The 19,812-nt window shown below is 33.3% G+C and overlaps 3 protein-coding genes across 4 annotated transcripts in view; 2 read left to right on the top strand and 1 right to left on the bottom strand.

Moving 5' to 3' along the window:
• LOC107605581 (60S ribosomal protein L10a) lies at positions 2,265-4,546 on the top strand. The gene is made up of 6 exons (XM_016307496.2): positions 2,265-2,375; positions 2,510-2,554; positions 2,735-2,954; positions 3,420-3,585; positions 3,817-4,022; positions 4,309-4,546. The coding sequence occupies exons 2-6, from the start codon at positions 2,550-2,552 to the stop codon at positions 4,360-4,362; spliced, it is 651 nt and encodes a 216-aa protein (XP_016162982.1). The 5' UTR covers positions 2,265-2,375; positions 2,510-2,549; the 3' UTR covers positions 4,363-4,546.
• LOC110263641 overlaps positions 8,303-19,812 on the top strand; it is a 16,457-nt gene continuing 4,947 nt past the window's right edge. The window contains exons 1-2 of one of the 2 annotated variants that reach the window (XM_021105286.1): positions 8,303-8,846; positions 10,105-10,628. In XM_021105286.1, the coding sequence (XP_020960945.1) occupies positions 8,678-8,846; positions 10,105-10,514 (579 nt within the window). In that variant the 5' untranslated portion in view covers positions 8,303-8,677 and the 3' untranslated portion in view covers positions 10,515-10,628. Of the gene's footprint in view, positions 8,847-10,104; positions 10,629-19,761; positions 19,766-19,812 lie in introns of those variants that run through there. The other variant, XR_002349524.1, reaches the window with a different exon arrangement.
• On the bottom strand, positions 10,637-19,570 carry LOC107605579 (pre-mRNA-processing protein 40A). The gene is given in 28 exon segments (XM_016307493.2): positions 10,637-11,075; positions 11,166-11,474; positions 11,641-11,743; positions 11,845-11,909; positions 12,003-12,110; positions 12,682-12,774; positions 12,874-12,921; positions 13,267-13,365; positions 13,450-13,566; positions 13,652-13,705; positions 13,777-13,869; positions 13,977-14,058; positions 14,060-14,137; positions 14,240-14,274; positions 14,346-14,432; positions 14,546-14,623; positions 14,698-14,766; positions 14,880-14,978; positions 15,434-15,500; positions 15,591-15,901; positions 15,987-16,044; positions 16,159-16,211; positions 17,098-17,167; positions 17,331-17,398; positions 18,182-18,367; positions 18,455-18,793; positions 19,030-19,078; positions 19,401-19,570. Coding segments are annotated over 28 exon segments (3,108 nt in total). The 5' UTR covers positions 19,556-19,570; the 3' UTR covers positions 10,637-10,940.

Raw genomic sequence — 19,812 nt, 5'->3', positions numbered from 1 at the left:
CATTCTAAATAGAACTGCACATTGACTAGATTTGAATTGAATATGACCAAAATTTTTATTTGGTCCCTAATAAATTTATTGGATCAGATCGGATATAATATTTGTATTTTTTATACTCAGATTCAATCCGATTTGCACATTTGCGAATCAGATCTTGAATATATCCAAAAAAAAAGTTTAAAATGCTTATTTCTATTAAAATCAAATACAACTATTATATAATAAAAAATATAAATAATTAACTTATCAAAGGAAATAGTGACCGATAACAAAAGAAAATAATATAATCAGTGCCGGTGAATAAATATATCTTTGCGAGTTAAACCCCAAAATAGTCCCTGAGATTGGCATCGTACACTAAAATCGTCCCTGAGATTCCAATTGCACAAATTACGTCCCTGAGATTGAAAAAAATGCACCATATTAGTCCCTGACCTATTTTCCATTAACGACGTGATGACATGATATGATGACATGGACTGTAAGTGACACGTGTCACTTCATGATTTGGCCACGTGTAATGGTATGATGATGTGGTGACCGGTGACACGTGGCATGCTGACGTAGATGGTTGTGCCACGTGTCACAATGTTATTTGGCCACGTGTCTGTTTGTGCCACGTGTCACAACAGTATTCGTCCATGTGTCATCCATTATGTCATCGTTGTATATGCACCAAATTAGTCCCTCACTTTGCATTAAGTGACTCATTTTCGTCCCTGAAATTGAATGTCGTGCACCAAACTAGTCCCTTCACCAGTTTTTTCTCATTTTTTTCTATAAATTCAAAATTTTCAATATTTTTGAATGCATTAATTTCAATTCTATTTTTCACATGTTCTTCAAATAAAAATATTTTTATAAAATATTTTTTCTCTTACGAATACTCTAACTGCCGACTTAGAGTTGACGTGAAGGCTTTTCAAGCACATTCACTACCATCTCCGATCTCTTTCAGTACGTTTATAAAATATTTTTTTCTTGCGGATATCCCTAATAATTGCCGTCTTGGAGTTGACGTGAAGGTATTTCAAACTTCCCTCATTACCATCTCTAACCTCTTTCCTCTAGACTGTAGAGGTCAAAGATGGTAGTGAGACTGCTTGAAGTATTTTCAATCTAACTCATTTACACATAACGAAAACGTGTATTTCATAAGAAAAAAATGTTTATTTTAATTATTAATTTATTGTTAAAAACACATATTTTTTTATGAAAAAAATGTGTCTAATCAATCATATAATTATTTTTTTATAATAACATACTTATATATTACAAAATTTACCAATGTTAAATTATTAAAAAAATTATATAATTAAAACTAAAATCTTAAAATTTTTTATAAAAGCACTTGTATTTAAACGATATATGAAAAAAATATAATTGAAATTAGTGTATCCAAGGACGATATATAAAAAATAGAATTGAAATTAGTGTATCTAAGATATTAAATTTTTTAATTTATAGAAAAAAATGAGAAAAAATTAGTGAAGGGACTAGTTTGGTATACGGCATTCAATTTCAGGGACTAAAATGAGTCACTTAATGCAAAGTGAGGGACTAATTTGGTGCATATACAACGATGACATAATGGATGACACGTGGACGAATATTGTTGCGACACGTGGCACAAACGGACACGTGGCCAAATAACATTGTGACACGTGGCACAACCATCCACATCAGCATGCCACGTGTCACTGGTCACCATATCATCATACCATTACACGTGACCAAATCATGAAATGACACGTGTCACTTACAGTATACGTCATCATGCCGTGTCATCACGTCGTTAATGGAAAATAGGTGAGGGACTAATATGATACATTTTTTTCACGTAATTAGTGCAATTGGAATCTCAGGGACGATTTTAGTGCACGATGGCAATCTCAGAGACTATTTTGGAGTTTAACTCATATCTTTGCAGTGAAGTAAAATAAAAACATTATATCCCTTCAAAGAGATTATGTGAGAAAATTAAAATCAATAATTAAACGATAATTCAATAATTCAGCAGCAACAACAATAATCTAATTCAGCAACTCAGAACTAAAATCGTAACAACAGCAACTCAGAACGAAAAAAAAAAAATTCCAGCCAACAATATCAGAGCACCCAGCGCTGCCAACCCTCCCGGTTCATACCCAATCCTCCTTTGAATGGCAAGGGGGCTTTTGGACCATAGTATTAGAATAGAAGAAAAGATTGAGGGTCTGATATCGTAATGGGCCTAAGCCCAATATTAAATTAATTTGGAAGCTTAACCCGGCCCAACCCGGCCCAACCCAGCCAATGCTCATATGTCATATCCATAACCAGCCGAAAACCCTAGCTACTGTCTTCTGTTCCATTCCGCCTCACACAGACACAGGGTATTGCTACTTTCTGCGTTCACTCAAATCGCTACAATAATTCTCCTCTTTCCATTTTGATTTGGATTCGATTTTGACGTTTAGTTTTTCCTAATACCAACTCTTTCTCTTTCCATTTCAATTTTTGTTCGCAGTTTTAGCAGCTCTTGATTCCACAAAACCCTAGCTTCAACCATGAGGTAAATTTTAGCTTCCACCGTCAAAGATTTATGTTTTCCCCTCATTTTCGTCATGGATTAATAATAAATGTTTGGTGAAAACGAAATGAATCTCTTGAATAATTTTGTTTTTGTGAAATTAATTAATTGGCGATATGAGTGTTGATTTTATCTGTGTGTGTGCGCGCGCGAACTGTATAGTAAGCTTCAGAGTGATGCGCTGAGAGAAGCCATCACAGGAATTGTGGCTGATTCGAAAGAGAAGAATAGGAAGTTTGTTGAGACCATTGAGCTCCAAATTGGACTCAAAAACTATGATCCACAGAAGGACAAGCGCTTCAGTGGTTCTGTAAAGTTGCCACACATCCCAAGGCCCAAGATGAAAATCTGCATGCTTGGTGATGCTCAGCATGTTGAAGAGGTAAGCTTGTCTTCCAATTCATTTTCTGTTGTTGTATCAAGACTTCTTAGTTATAGAAGTAAAATGGTAGCTCCTTTTATTTTTGTAATTTGGTTATTGTCATACATGACCCTTGATTTATATTGGATATGATAGAATAAGTTGATTCGTAGAAATTACATATTTATGTGAGAAAATTAGGTATCTAATTGAAGTTTTTGGCTTAACATTAACGTTTGTAACAATCTGGTATTTGAAGTGTGTAAATGAGATGCTTGATTTGAATGACTTTGCAAATGCTGTGCTTTCCATTTTGTTGTATGAATGGAGTATCTTGAAATGACACATTGGCTGCACTTGAAGAGAGCAATGACATTTTATGATTTGATGGAAGTGATATTTTGGTTGTGTTTCAGTGCTGCTTGTGTGATTGTTGTGTGTAATGGTTGCCATGTTTGTTATGTTGATTGAACTTATAATTTGCAGGCTGAGAAAATAGGATTGGATTGGATGGATGTTGAAGCATTGAAGAAGCTTAACAAAAATAAGAAATTGGTGAAGAAACTTGCCAAGAAATATCATGCTTTCTTGGCTTCTGAAGCAGTCATTAAGCAGATTCCTCGTCTCTTGGGTCCTGGTCTCAACAAGGCAGGCATGTATCTTTTCGATTTTAAACTTTTGTGCATTTCCAGAAACTTGTTAAATTATTATGATTTAGATAATTTTATTCAAGTGTGACATTGTAGTCTTCCTGTTTATAGTTCTTTTAATTGTCTACTGAATGTAGTGTTCGTTTTGTTTGGTAGACCTTATATGTTGCGTGTATCGTTCGAATTTCAGTTTTCACCTTTTGCTGCTTTTGAAATTCCTCCTGACTTTGCAGGAAAGTTTCCCACACTTGTTACCCACCAAGAATCTCTCGAGTCAAAAGTTAACGAGACAAAGGCTATGGTCAAGTTTCAGCTTAAGAAGGTGCTCTGCATGGGAGTAGCCGTTGGCAATGTTAGTATGGAGGAAAAGCAAATCTTTCAAAACGTACAACTGAGTGTTAACTTCCTTGTTTCCCTGTTGAAAAAGAACTGGCAGAACGTAAGTATTCCTCCGTCCTTCGATGTTTGATGCGTTGCTATTGCATTCTTCATCTATCTCTTCTGGTTAAATGGCTATGTCTGCTATTGCATTCTTCATCTATCTCTTCTGGTTAAATGGCTATGTCGACATGTTCATGACTTTACCCCTTTTATTATTGACTTAGTTTGCATGTTTGTTGATTAGTGTTTATTCCCTGTATTGTTATTTTTAATCCATGGGTATATTTAAATTCTTTCATCTAGCCAAATCATATAACGTGCAATATTTATTTTACTTATTTCAGGTTAGGTGCTTGTATCTGAAGAGTACCATGGGAAAATCTTACCGTGTGTTTTGAGAGACTTATTTTTTATCTTTGAAATTAAAATTCTGTGAAATTATGATCAAGATTTTGAGTATCTCACTAGCATGACAGATATTTTCATATTATTGAAGTTTTGTCGGATGAATTTTTTGTTTATTAATTTTTCGTTCATGGTTTGGCCTCTAAAGTCTAAAGTGGTTACCGGCATTGGATCCTATTTTTAGTACTTCCTTCCTACTTACCCTTCTCTTAATCTTTTTATTCCATTTCACGTGGTCTGTGACTTATTTAATAGTTAATACTTGTAGCGGAAGGACAATCGTAAACTTGGTGAATCATGTACAATAAACTACCGTTGTAGATTTTACTATTATTTTACGTTGGTGCTTTCTATTTCCATTAAGTTTATACTTTTAGATGATCATAATGGAATTAAATCACAGTCGATACATTTCAATAAGGATTGTGAGAATATGTAGAAAAAAGCTATGAAATGTTATGACAAGGGTCAATTCTGTCATCCAACAATTCATTCGAAAGTCGAAACAATTTAGTTGTGAACCCCCAAGTAATATATGTTTCTTTTTCTTTATTTTTTCATGTTTCCACGAAGTATATGTTTATAGGGATTTTTTGTTTTTTTGTTTTAGTTGAAAGTTAAACCTTTAGCAGCCCAAAAAGAATGAAATGATTAAATGAAAATAGATAAAGTTATGCACCCATAGTTGATCATCAATAGTATTAAATTGAAAGTATTTGTATACCAAAAAAAAATTGAAAATATTTATACATTTAATGTTTTTTTAATTGTAAAAGGTCTTCTAGTAATTATGACAATAGGAGGATATATCATTTTACATAAAATAAACAGCTTCCGCAAAATCCGTTTTCTGTATATCCTGACGAAAGAAAAAAGACAATAGGACAATTTAATTTATAAAGACAAAACATTCATTGAAAAATATAAGTTAAAATATGTGGCTTGTATAATGATATGGTCCATTAATGACCCAATCTTGGTGGGTAACTGGGTATGCCTTGTTATCTATCAAGTCCTAATCTCAGGAGTTATTCACATTATTAAAAGAAATTAAATTATGTTTCCGTATAATTTTTAGATAATAATGTTTTAGCACTTAACAAACCCCACAATAAATGTTTTATAACCTTAGGACATATTTGTGCATGGTCCTCATTGAATCATATACCGTTGATAGCGACACATCAAAGCAATTATAAAGTATAATAACTAAGCTTTGATTAATATAGATACTTTTTTTTTATTATTTAAAAAAGGACTAAGATTGGATTTAGATTTGAAGGCAGACAATACAAAATTAGTGGGTGCTACTAAGCCAAAAGTACCACTTTTGATAAAAACCAAATAGATTGGTACTCCTTAGATGTTTCTTTAAACAAGAACTAAAACCAATATATATAGCCTAATAATTACATTAATTGAGGAGTGAGTACTATTTCATTTTCCAGTTTTCTTACCCACACCTCAGCTGAAAATAGAATTGTCGTTTGCATTGCATTTTTGCCATTTTCTGATACCTTTTTAAGAATTTCGCTAAAATGGAAATAATGATTCTGAAATTTGAACTAATAAGTAGTTTTCAACATAAGTAGAAAGCTTAAAAGAAAGTGCACTTGTATTTACATTGAGAAATTAGAGGTATCTAACTTTAGATTATTTTGGAGGTTTAGCACATAATACACTTTAAAGATCTTAGAGTGAATATTTTTCAGTTTCTCATCTTTTTAAGAATAACTTACTTTAAATGAGTTTATCCTTTCAATTTACACTAAAATGGATGTGTTGATTTTCTTTTTGAACAAAATCACTAATTAAAAAAAAAAAAATCCCTATCAACTATCAGTATAAGATCCTTTTAGTGTTAGCTAATCTATTATTTTCAATTATTGACAAAAGTTGAACCCCAACCTTACTGAAAATAAATAAATATTGAATAACCAAAACAAGTGTGGGTAGACAATATCCTCCATCTCTCTCCTCAATTATATCCATTAGACATAAAGTTAAAAAATTCTAATCTTTAAAAAAAAAATATATCAATTCAATTTTCATAGTTAACAAAATATAGAAAAGGGGGAACTTCTTTATGTTTTCTCTAACTTAGGCTTCGGTATACTTTGATTCTTAAATTCTTATAAACATAGTATAATACAACCTATAAATCTTCTCAAATGTGCATTTTAATTTTTGTTACAATGTCAAATAAATACTAACCAAACTTATCAAATTTATTTAGGCGACCATTAGTTGTACTAAATTTCTTTAGATTTTTTTTTTTAATTTTCAAACTTAGTCAAATAATACTTCGGATTCTGAAAAAATAGAATCATCTGAGCTCCATTTAAAAGTTTGTTGTTAGCCAATAGATTGCTTTATACATAAAGTGGGATTCGAACCCCAACAAGTGTTTAATTAGTGAGCTAACCAGTAGACCAACCTAAAAAAAACGACTAGATATCAAATTTACATATTTACAAAATGAATATGTTTCTTGCTAACTTGACAAGTCACATCTTTACCATTGAAATCAATAAAAAGTAAAGAAACTCTATTTATTTGGGTAAATAATAGAGAATTGAATTAATTTTTTTAAAAATAATTTTAACAAGATTTGAATCCTATGCAAAATTGCAAATATCAACATTGTATAAATGATCGAAATAGTGTAAATGTTTTGTTGTCTGTCCGTGATGATTGTTGAAAGTAACATGAGTGAAAATAAAGTTTCAACAAACATGTTTGTATAAAAAAAAACCAAAGTGACACCTCATTTTAAAATATTCTTAATATATAACTTACCATGCATGCATTTTATATTCTTTCTTAGCTTTCTGTCCTATATGATGCTACTTTGAATAATTATTCTCTTTGTATGGATCGGACTGAAATTTTGAAACCAAGATTCTCTTGATCATTGGAATTAATCATTCTTGAATGGACGATACATGCAGTGAAATCCATATGAACTAATAAGGGTAATTGAATATCATAGGCTGGAGGAAGTTTTTAACCTAAAAAAAAATGACTGCTACATTAACATCAGACATGCATCCAAAAAATCTCTAGAAAGACACACATCAATATGACAATATTACATCACTTTTATTATGTATTCGATATTTTTTAACTTTTGGCCTGGACATTTCGGTTAAACCACCATAATAATTATTAAACGTGTGTTAATGACTAATGCACAATTCTAAAAAAAAATTAATTTAAATTTTATGATGAGTAGCTCAAATGGCATAGTTTCTCTATACTCACCTAAAAGTTGCGGATTCGAATCTCACTTCTAACCTATGAAGCACGGATACTTTGTGTCTGCGTGTCGGACACATTTTGGATACGACACTCACCGACATTCGTCCGACACACGTGTCTACTGTGTCCAACCGTGTCTTAATAAAAAATAAAAAATTCTTCTCCGGACACGTTTGGACACACCTAAATACCATCATGTGTCCGCGTGTCCAATCTTATTCTTAACATATATTCTTAAAATAAATTTAGATATAGTATATATTGTATCTCCGTGTCATGTAAGATTTTAAAATTCACGTGTCGGCGTGTCCTGTGTTATGTCATGTCTTGTGTCAGTGTCCGTGCAACATAGCTTCTAACTTTGAAAAAAAATGGAGAATAAAGTTGTGTTTTGGATATTAAAATGACAAATTCATCCTTGATAATGTAAAAAGTTGACAAATTAATCCTTTCATATAAAATTTAACACAAAAAATATACTATGTTGACCTTTTTGAAATTGTGAAAAATTAGATGCATTATTCTTAAAACATTTTTTACTAAATAAAGAGTGCTGCACTTGTTAATTAAACAAATCTATAAACGTACTTATTTTTTTCGGAACGTATTAGCAATTGTCAAAATGAATTTCTAACCAATAAGAATTTGAATCTCTATCCTTATTTTCAAATTCTAAGAAGCTAATTCTATCTGGGAAAAAAAAAGAAAAAAATTTTGAAGGACAATTTGTGATTACTCTTATAATTAATATTGTTTGTACCTAATTACATTGTATGGTATCATTGCTTGTGACTTCATTAACTTCCAAAACATTCCATATATTATTGTGACTATATAGTCTCTGTCCTCAACTTTCAGATATGCTAATTGCAACATCTTTTATTATTACTTACTTACCCTTCAAACTTTAGCCTCCTTCTATGGCTTCATCAACAACCAAACCACAAAAAAGGATTAGAGATTTTCTCACTGAGCAACAAGAACCATTCATATTAGAGGTTTACCTTCTTGAGAGACAACACTCTTCAAAATGGTGGAAAAGATTCAATGGAGATTCTGATGGAAATAAGAGTTCTAATAATGATGAGAAATCAAGAAAGAGAAAAAAGGCTATGCTTCCTTTTTACAAAGTTCTTCTACCATATGGAAAGAAAGGAAATTCCTTATGGTCAAATAATGAAGATCAAAATTTGTTTTCTTCAGAAACTTTTCAGAGGTATATATCTAATCCTTAAATATGTTTTTTAACTACAAATCTTTTTAAAGTGTTTAATTTGAATGCATCAATGTAAAAAAGTTTAATATAGATAATAATGTATTACCAATTTATCACGTCAACAAAAATATTTGCCTTAACTTTAACTATCTCTTATTTTAATAGTTATATAAATTCACAAAAATACTATGTGCACACCAAAAATCAGCGACTATGTATTTGTATAGTATTTGTGTATGTATAAATAATGTACTGTTTAATTTATTATTATTGTCTATATATAATATTTAACCCTAAATATTTTGTTTCCAATTTATTGATTAAGATATGACTAGTTGCAGTTTTTTCACCGTGGATTTCAGTATAATCTCCCATGTTCAAATATTACTTTCTTTACGTGTATATTCCCAAAGGAAAAAAAAAAACGGAAATAGTAAAAATATTGAGTCATGTTCTTTAATAGAAATGTTATATTCACATTGTGTTTTAGACAGTCATTGACATCCGTGAACCATAGCTTAAATAAGTATGAGTTTCATTATGCAAGTTGAATATGATTATTAACGAGTAAGTGTATAATTTGGTCCATAAAATTACAATTAATGTACATTTTACATCCTAAAATTTCGAAAATATTAATTAGTCCTTAGAGCATCTCCAATACATAGTTTTAATTTCATTTTATTTTGGATCCCGCACAATACCACATAAACATTTGTGAGACCATATATCATAAAAATTGATTTGAAACTCCATGTGAAAATTGAAATTCGTCACTCTAATGCTTGGTTTCATTTCAATTTAACGACGTTACATAACAAAGTTACAATGTTCATTTAATAGATTTAATAGATATATAAATGACAGTATTTATTAGTCTTTTTTTTAAAATGATACGGTATCTCCTTACCAATATCATTTCAAAGATTATATTAAATGTAAGTTTCAATTTCAAATCGGTTTAGTTACTATAAAAATCAAAATTGATACTAAAAAAATATCTTATTGGAGTTGCTCTTAGAATTATGTTTTGTAAGATATTTTAGTCTCTCACAAATTGGTACTATTTTGTTAATAAATCGCATTGCATGCTAATGTATCATTCAACAAAATTGATGGATTTATACTGTTGATGAAACCAATATGTTATTTTGATGTTTACATAACTAAAAGTGACATTTAATCTAAAACACTATGTTAAAATAACATGACTTATCATTGTATATGAACTCATGAGTATGATGTGCTGATGAAACAGTAGCTGCCATATGGAATTTACTTGGAGAGTCAGTGAAGAAAGAGAATTGTACCAATACCAATAAGCAATCAGCAGAGTTTCTTATTCGGCCAAATACGTCCAAAAAGGTAGTTCAAAAGATTAAAAGACTGCTATGTGCCCGTGAGAGAGATATTTCCATAGTGGCCATTCCAACTAAGCAAGAAAAGGTAAAACAATGTTACAAAGGACCCATTTGTGAGGGAAAAAAAGAATGCGGTCGGCAAGGTGCAAACCTCAAGACTATGGATTACTTGAGTTCAATAGACGAATGGAGGAACATGGAGGAACAAGTGAAAGCCATTAGTGTTGAGATCACTGACCATATATTGGAAGGTATTAACAATGAAATTGTATTAGAATTTATAGCAACTTGGGCAGACCAATCCTAGCGTAGAAATCAAACACACACAAAAAGCTCTCCTACTTTGGAGCAATGATTTTAGTTATAATTCAATTGATTTGGAAAACTAATTCAGATTATAATCTGCTTATTACTTGCGTTTGGAAATAATTGTCAAATTATCCGCACATTGTTCAGCTTGTAGACCTAAAGTTGATTTTTTAAAATTTGGACTTGCAAATACGCAAGGACTCAAAAACCTTGGTACAAAGTGGACATGTTAATTGATAAATCCAAGGAGAACCAACAGATTCTAATTTTTTTTTACATATGAAGTCAAATCTCCTAAACACAAATGTTCCCCAAGAAAAGGGGAGTCTAAAAGAACAAAATTAATATTCGACAACCCAAGTCTTGAAAGGATGCAGGCAAAGTTCTGTATCTCATAACTGCAAAAAGGTTAGCAACCTAGCGTCTAAATCTCTGCATCATCGCCGAGTTCCCCGTCTTCAAGTTCTTCATGGCCCCCGGTTTTCCGGGAACCATCACGGTGCTCCCTCTTGTGTCTTCTATGCCGGGTTTCATTGTCTGATTCTGGAGAGTTTGCATGCTGCAAGATAGTTGCATTCATTTCACATGCTTATTCTAAAATGTTACAAGTAAAATCTAACAATCAAGATGATGCAGAAATATCAATGACCTTTCGAGATTTCTTTCGGTCGCTGCCGTGCTTTCGTGATTTCTTAGACTCTTCTTTTTCATCCCTCTCGGAATCCACATCCTCTACACTGCTGTGTCGCCTCTTCCTGTGTTTCCTTTCCTTATCTTTGTCTTTTTTCTTCTCTTCCTTGAAACCATGGCTTTCAATATCTTGGTTTTCACTATCTGTGTCGTCCTTCTTATGCCGATCTTTAGACTTTTCTTTCTCGCGTTCTCTATCCTTCTCTTTCTTTTCCTTTTCCTTCTCCTTCCGTTTCTCTTTCTCTTCTCTCTCTTTCTCCTTTCTGGCCTGCAGATAATTTTTTTTTGTAAGAATAAAATGCGGTGTATTGACCCTAGACCCTTAAAATAAGTTAATAAAGAAGACATATTTCTAAATTATGAAGCCATATCTTCTCACAACCAATTCAAATAAGTTATGAAACGAAAAACTCAGATAAATAAGATTTGCACACCTTTTCCTCTTCACGCTTGCGTTCCTTCTCTTTAGCTTTTTCCTTTAGGTATGTAATGTACTCCTCAAATACTTCTCTACTGTAGTTTTCATCCCCCATTGATCTATAAGTGTAGGACAGAATCATCAAGAACAAATATTTCCAGGATGGACAACACTATTCATGGCACAACCGACTCAGTAACTCGAAACAGAGAACATGTACCTGTACTCTTGTGTCTCCTCAACAAGTGGCTTGCAATCCTCCCAAGTTGAAGAAGTAGTAATATCCTACAAAATTAGATGATGACACTTTCTAGTAATAATTTACCTAGCCAAATAATGAGAAACAAGAATTAGATAACTGGAAAAATCTTAGTTTACCTTAAATGTATATAACAGGTTAGTTAAGTCATCAGCAAGGCGCTGGCGCTTCTTAGCTTCTTTCTCCTCTTTCTCTTTAGCTCTCTCTAACAAGTCTTCGAATATAAGCTTTAAAAGAGAGAAAGAATCAAAATCTGATAATCCATGTTGCAAAGGAATACAATCTCCAGCATGCACATGTGACTCTAAGTTTATTGAAGTTGATCAAAAGAATCACAGAGAGACCCATACAGCAATTTAGTGAATGGGAAATTTCAAATCGAGGTGACTTACTTAGACAATGGAAACATTTCATTTTATTCTGAGATAGTGTTTTTTCTTTTCTCTTTTTAAATATCAAATATAAATATCCAAGCAAATCCTCACAGAACAATATCCATAACGAACATAGAGTTGAAACTAATGTAATAAGTTTCTTCACCACGTTGCTGATAGTATTAAATTTATGTAAGATTTCTGAAAGTAGTTTCCAATGTAGTAGCTAAATATTATACATCAAAAAATATAATACCCACAATTTCTTGCATTGTGTTGCCTCATTAAATTCCCTCTTTAGACATTGGGAGAGTAACTATTAATCTCTGATTCCCATGAAGTAATTTAATTACTCTTAAATTATTATATTTTTGGAGCAAGAAATGAAACTAAAATAACAGAAATTACAACCACAATACATTACCTTCAAATTGATCTCTGATATTGTTTCGCAACTAGCTTCTTCCAAGATAGCAGCCTTGAATTCCTCAAACACCGAAGTGGACACTACAGTGATCTACTTGATCAACACATGAAACAGAGAAGCAGGTTGTTCATCAAAAATAAAAACTACGGATAAAGCAAAAGAAAAATATATTTGATGCTTAGACCATACCTTGCCTGACTTAATTATATCTTTTACCAGTGTCTTGTCTTCATGGTACTGTCAACACAAAATTTAATACTTTAGGTTGATGTGAACATTTCAAAAATTTTAACAAATACAGTAAGTTAAACAGATCACTCACAATACTAGAATTTATTCCATTCCCAAATCACAAATGACCCGAGAAAGATTCAATCAAAGAAATTAATGGAGTTGGAAATATATGAGAAATCGTATTTTCAATATATTTCAATTCAGAAAATTATTGACATCAAACTCAATATTTGAACAGAAAAAAAAAAATAAAAAACATAAAATACAGAATTAAGTCTTGCTCCATTTGATCAGGATAAGAAACAATAAATATTCAAAAGAAATGACTCAAAATGGAAATTAGATAACCTGATTTTCAAGATCTTCTACTACATCCTCAAATAAATCCTTAGGAGTGGAACCAGATGTGTTTGATGCGACAGCTTGATATTGAGGCAAATCCCTAACCTGGGAAAATGTGAACACAAGAAAAGTATTTCTGTTACCATATTATTCCAGCTTTTCATCACAAGCAATGAAAATATGTACTACCTTCAAGCAGTATTCTCTCCATTGAGTTTTAGCATTAAGAATTCCAGCAGCAACATGTTCTTCCAACAACTTGCGGAATGCATCACGATTTTTCCTTTCACCACGACGAACTCGCTCCTATATGTAGTCACATAAATAAATACACATGCAAACATGTGGGCCAAGACACAACAATTCAACAAATGACACGTTAAGGGTCTACCTTCTGTACTCGTTTTTGCTCCTCTTCTTCCTTTTCCAATTCACGAATATAGTCCTGCCAATGCCAATCTCAGCACACAGATCTATGATATATGCCAACTATAACTATAACTATAACAGCTGTACCTGGAAAACAAGCAAGCGGTCAATTTTTTCAAGCCGTAAATATCTATCATCGTCCTCTAACCGATCTTGGACTTTTCGCCATGGACTGTGAACCTAAAATGAAACCCAAAAGGCGAAAATTGACTAAATAAGGAATGTTGAAGAAAATAGAAACAATTACAAGTTTACAACAGAGTTAAACATTTTTAAGTAATATGTACCTTCACATAATCACATGACTCCAAGAATTTCCTGTATTCTGCTAAATTCCGTCTGTGTTCCTCAGCAGCATTTTCCTTTTCCTAAACAGTATAACAAGGAATAAAATTTTAGACATCTTTGATTGCGAAACCCATCATTTTCAAACATATTGATTGCTTTGCTGATCATGACAAAATAAATGTTAGGCATCTCAAGAAGGATTAGTTTAGAATAAAAATCATCTTAGTAAATTCATTCATAATCAACGAGGCAAGAAAGGTACCTCCATCTCATGGATGAAGTTAGCTCCTTGCACTCCTGAAAAGAGAACATGCATTAAGAATTATTTCACATCAGCAAAACAACTTGAGATCATGTCTGTAACTTACTTCCAACATCTTTGTGAATTCTTCTCGAGCTTTTTTCTGCTTCATGCGTCTCTCTTCAGCCTCTAGCTTCTTCCTTTGGCCCAAATACTGAATATTTTAAATTGACCCATGTCAGACCCAGATGGTCATAAATATACATATAGAATATATGCACAACACAAGGGGCACATGCAATGTGCCACTGCAAGCTAGTTTCTCACCTCATTAAAAGCTTGTTTCCGCTCACCAAGTGTTTTTAGAGCATTGTATCTTTTGTCATTGATTATTTCTCTCATCGCCTGAGTTACAATTCAAATATAGTAATTAGCATTTGAAACAAAAAGAGAAACTTAGAAAAATGTCCATTATTTACCTGTTCCCATGTCCAATCAGACTGAACATTAGCAGACTCCAATAGTGCCTTAAATGCAATTTTTGCTTCCTAAAGAGCATTGTGATTGTAGTTAATACAATAAAAATAAAAAGATAAAAACCGTGTCATGCATTCCAAATTTTCATTTGAATACAGTAAACAATATCATTTGGAGCTCTTACCATCTTATTTGCATATGCAAAGGTTTCTTTATCATTTGCTTTCTCCTCTGGCAGAGTCACATTAACTTTTCCAGCAACTGGCAATCCTTTTTTGGTTTCCTGCAAGAATAGCAACAAAACTCAAAATGAGAAATAACTCAATGCTAGCTCTCAATCGCACAGCAAATCAAGAAGACTGTCACATAGGAATATTTTGCTCACTTTATGACCTGATTTTGTGTGTGTGTGTGTGTGTGTGTGTGTGTGAGAGAGAGAGAGAGAGAGAGAGAGAGAGAGAGAAACTTTTCCTACAAACAAAAGATCTAGGTGCCAATTAAACAGTCCCAGTGATAACAAAACTTTCTATTCGGCTGTTACCCTGCCATACATGGTTTGGTGCATTTTTCAGTTGCTTAAATATTTTACAAGAGATCGAACCAAAGGTGCAAATTTATTCTAGTGTTCTGTTTAAGTTATCCTTTCTTCTTGAAATCATTAATTCTTTGCTCTTGTACACTTGTATAAATGCAAGAAAACCTAAAAGCTGAGAATAGAGTTGGGGGGCGGGAGGTTACCTCTATATCTTTAACAGAAGCTCCACCGGTAGGAGCAGCAAAATCCTGAGATGCTTGATTTTCAACACTGCTCAGGTAAGTTTTAGACACATAAGTTAGCAACAGAAACTACCAAAAGGATAGACGAAAACAGTAGAAAACAGAACAGAGTTTATACCTGGACGGTGTAGTGGTGTCAAGAGGATTTGCAGGTCCAGCTACTGCCGTAGACGCAGTTACCACAGTACTCAGTTCAGTCCCAGTGGTACTTGATAATCCAGAAACCAACTGCTGAGGACCAGTTGACGATGCAATTGGTGTGACAGATGCTGGACTTGAAGCAAGCCCATTTGATGTCAAAGGAGTGTTTGAGCTAGCAGTATTAGTCACTGTTGATGGTGCAGCAGATGAAACAGCAGTATTCGATGTATCACTTGTTTCTAACTGCATTCCCTGATTGGCAGCTTTCAGCGCCAATTCACGAGCCAACTGAATAGAAATATTGTAATTTGGATTGACAAACTTAATGTTTCCATGTATAGTTATAGAAATTTATAACATACATAATTATTACCTTAAGTTCCTCTGGTATTGACCATGTTGATTGCTGAGTAACCTTGTTGTAATAATACCTACAAGAAATCATGGTCAAAATATAGATCATAAGTAAAATTTTACAAATACGTGCCACAGAAAGTTCAGAAAAATAGACTTAATAAAATTATACAACAAGGGATAAAACGCACTTTCTTCCATCTGAAGATGTGAATTCTTTCCAAACAGTTGATGCATCAGCCCTCTGTCAAATCCAGCAAAGTTAGAGATATTTGCAAATGCTAACCATAAACCATCCACAACAGATTATCATATCAAGGTAATAAATTAAACACATGCTGCTGTTAGAAACTAGAGGCATTAATTAAACAAATCAAGGATCGAAGAGAATACTGTAAGATGACAACATTGCCAATATTAAGAGTTATAATATAAAATGCATAAAAGCAAAGCAGAACTTTTGACATGCTCATGCCTAAATACATAAGCATACCTGACTGCAATTAAAAAACCGATTAAACAAGATTACGGAATGGGAAACGAGATACATAAACAAAGAGGAGTTGGAAGTGGTAAAACAGCAATAAGATAAACACATAAATGTTTTATATTTATTTTATTCTTTTGTACACGTAGGAAGAGCCAAAGAAACTTACAAAGGGAACAAATGATATCATTCACACATCCCATATTGTTCACCCTTAAGCCACTGGAGGAAGGGGATGTGAAGGGTACAGACAACAATCAATTAATGGTAATTCAAATATACACCAATCTTGCATTTTAAGATTGTAAACCAAAATAAAAAAATAAAAATAAAAAAAAGGGGTTATAAATAGCAAACTGTTGCCTGCCTCGAGAAAGTGTAACCACCGCCTTCACAGTGACCATATAGAGCAGTTGCTAAAATTTCTCCTGACTTGCCATGATATCTACAAATCAGTGGAAGCACATGCGCATAAAAGGATATTCGCACCATAAACCTTTTTTGATGATTGAAATATTCAGATATGGTCAACGATCACATTAGAAACCAGTTTGATTGGCCACACAACATTTTCAAGCATGTCGAACATATATAAAAATGGCATTCAAATTGTGTCAGCATCAGCAATCATCCAAAAACTCACCTCAATAGGTGACATCAGTTCCAATGGTTTCTCCCAACTAGATTGCCTTGTCCTCTTGTTGTAGTAATATCTGGTAAAGATGATCAAAGAACAAAAACTTCTTATGATTCAAGATAATGCAAACTACATAAGCAATCCAAATGTTATCATAAACTGTAAAAGATATTTTTTCAATAATGTAAACAGTAAAAGATATCATCTGTTTCCTCAAAAAACAAGATATTAATCAATACCTTCTGCCATCAGCTGCAGTATGCTCTTGCCAATCAGATGCTGACTGCTGGTTAGGGGCACTTGTTGCCTAAATTTGACAAAGCAACAGACCAAGAATTATATTAGATCATATTTCTCAAAAACTATAATATAAAAACATAATAATATTTTACCACCTTTAGTAGAAATCTGAATCAATGAATCACGTCTAATGTAAGCATCATAAAAATACTTTATGAATTATAGAGATTCAGTTAGCTAATAAGCTATGCTCTCAAAGAATCCACTTCAATCCAATGATATCATAAGTTCATAACAAAAAGCCGACCTAAATTTATTGAAGTATACTAATACAAATCCTGGGTAATACATGCCACAACCTAGAGTAGAGCCCAAGGCCATTATAAACTGTTTCATTAAATTCTCATACTTCAAATGTGAGACTCATGTCCAATACCTTCCAGTGGATCCTAACAATTCCTCCAAAAATATGCCCATGACAATGATAGAATTGGTGAGAGAGATTGAGAAAAAAAAAAAGAAGATATACAAGGTACGCACATGTACATGTACATGAACACTAAACCCGACATGGAGACAGACACAGCCATATCAATGTCTAAAAATGGTAGGACACGGTCATAAAATATAAGAACATAAATTTTCAAAACTTATACAATATTTAAGCACTCATAAATGTCAAACTACCAATATTCACTACTATCTAAGCTCTGCCAAAATTTTTGAAACATTCTTAGCATATGTTATTTGTGTCAATACTTGTTACAACTAGGTAAATAATAAAAATTTATTAACGTGATAATAAAACAAGTAATATGCATTAGAAACCAGGTAAGGATCAAACACTTACAGAATCAGTTGACGGAGTACCAGATGATTGCACTCCAGCCTGTTGCACTGGTGTAACAGTTGCAGCACTCTGAGAAACAGAGGACACCCAAGGTTGTCCAGCCGGAGGAGCATGCATTTGGCCCGATTGCTGGTACTGAGCCATTGCATTAACATTATCCTGCTGCTGACTATACGGTGGTTGAAACTGAAAAGAGTACGAAACTGTATATCAAACTGGACTCTAACAATGTACAACCAATGTAAAACTACAAAGAAAATACGGCAACCATACAGTATATGAAGAATGAGAAGTTGCTGCTGAAACAGCCAAGCTGGGCATATGACTGCTTAAGTGGGGAACAGTTGGCTGTGAATGTGGTGGGACGGATGTCGGGGGTCTATTTGTTTGGATATATTGCATAGGTATAACCTGCGACGAAGGTGCAGGTTGACCAGGCTGAATATGTCTTGGAGGCAACTGCTGCATTGGTTGTGAATACTGCAATTGCTGACTCTGACCAACAGGCATTGCAACATTTGAAGAAGGAATAGCATGTCCTGCAAGTCCAAATTGTTGGGAAGCCATTGGAGCAAATGGCTGACCTTGCTGGGCCTGAATGACTGGCCGAAACTGCAGATAAGGAGTTCTAAGAGTGATGCAAACTTGCAAAATATTCCCATATGAGAGCAAGAAGTAGTAGTTAACAAAAGGAACAGCAAAGAGCAGCTAGTTCCATAAATAAGCACAATTAAATCCTTCAGCTGAATGTCAAATAAACTTGCTAAAATATGGAATGATAGCGTAGCTGGTACATAGAGAGAATAGATTGATAAAACATTAAGAACTACTGATGAGAACATTTGTACCTGCATACCAGGGGGCTGAGAATTATTGGCCATTTTAACAGTATAATCCCTGCGAAGCGCAAATACATAAGTCAGTTAACACATTCGTGAAGCTTAAACACGAGTTTAGATGAACTTGAATCGTAAAGCTCAACTCGTAATACAGAAGAAACATTTGCAGCAAAGTCAAACCCTAGTTTTGATTTTCCAAACAAGGAATCAGCACTCATTATCACTAACTCAAACAAAAAGAGCTTTTCATGAATTGAAGCATCAATAAGTGATAAGAAATAGTGCAACAATCATCGCAAAAGATGAATAATTCTCGTTAAGAGAATAATAACATGAACAATTTTTTATAAAAAGAAAAGTCCTAATCAAATTACACATACGATTGGTTTGATTGCGTTACCAGAAGAATTGCTGGGACTGCGAGAGAGAATCTTCTCGTTCTGTTTGCGGAATTAGGGTCCTCTTTCACTCTCTCTCTCTCTCTCTTTCTCTCTCTGCGCGTTTGAGGGTGAATGAGTTGTAGGTAGTCCAACATGGATGAACGGTTGGATCTAAGTTACTTAGCATCCGACGGCATATATTGACCCTCTGTGTTTGGGAAATTTAAATTAATATTTTAACCTCCGTATTGTGATATATTTGGAGATAGACCCCTTTCTACAAAATTCTTTAGTGAATTACATGATTGGGAGGCAAAACGGGTCGAGCCCGTCGGGCCGATCCGCAAACAGGCTAAAAAAGGCAGGTCGGGCTAGGATTTGGAATCCGCCAAATTACAAAAATTCGCTAAAT

The sequence above is a fragment of the Arachis ipaensis genome, chromosome B06 (assembly GCF_000816755.2).
Source record: "Arachis ipaensis cultivar K30076 chromosome B06, Araip1.1, whole genome shotgun sequence".
Taxonomy (NCBI): Eukaryota; Viridiplantae; Streptophyta; class Magnoliopsida; order Fabales; family Fabaceae; genus Arachis; species Arachis ipaensis.
This window is presented reverse-complemented; position numbering and strand designations above follow the sequence as displayed.

Excerpts from the sequence above, each read along its gene's own strand:
- LOC107605581 (XM_016307496.2), top strand. Across the intron at positions 3,586-3,816 it reads TCCTGGTCTCAACAAGGCAG|GAAAGTTTCCCACACTTGTT; the intron begins GCATGTATCTTT and ends CTGACTTTGCAG. Across the intron at positions 4,023-4,308 it reads TGAAAAAGAACTGGCAGAAC|GTTAGGTGCTTGTATCTGAA; the intron begins GTAAGTATTCCT and ends TACTTATTTCAG.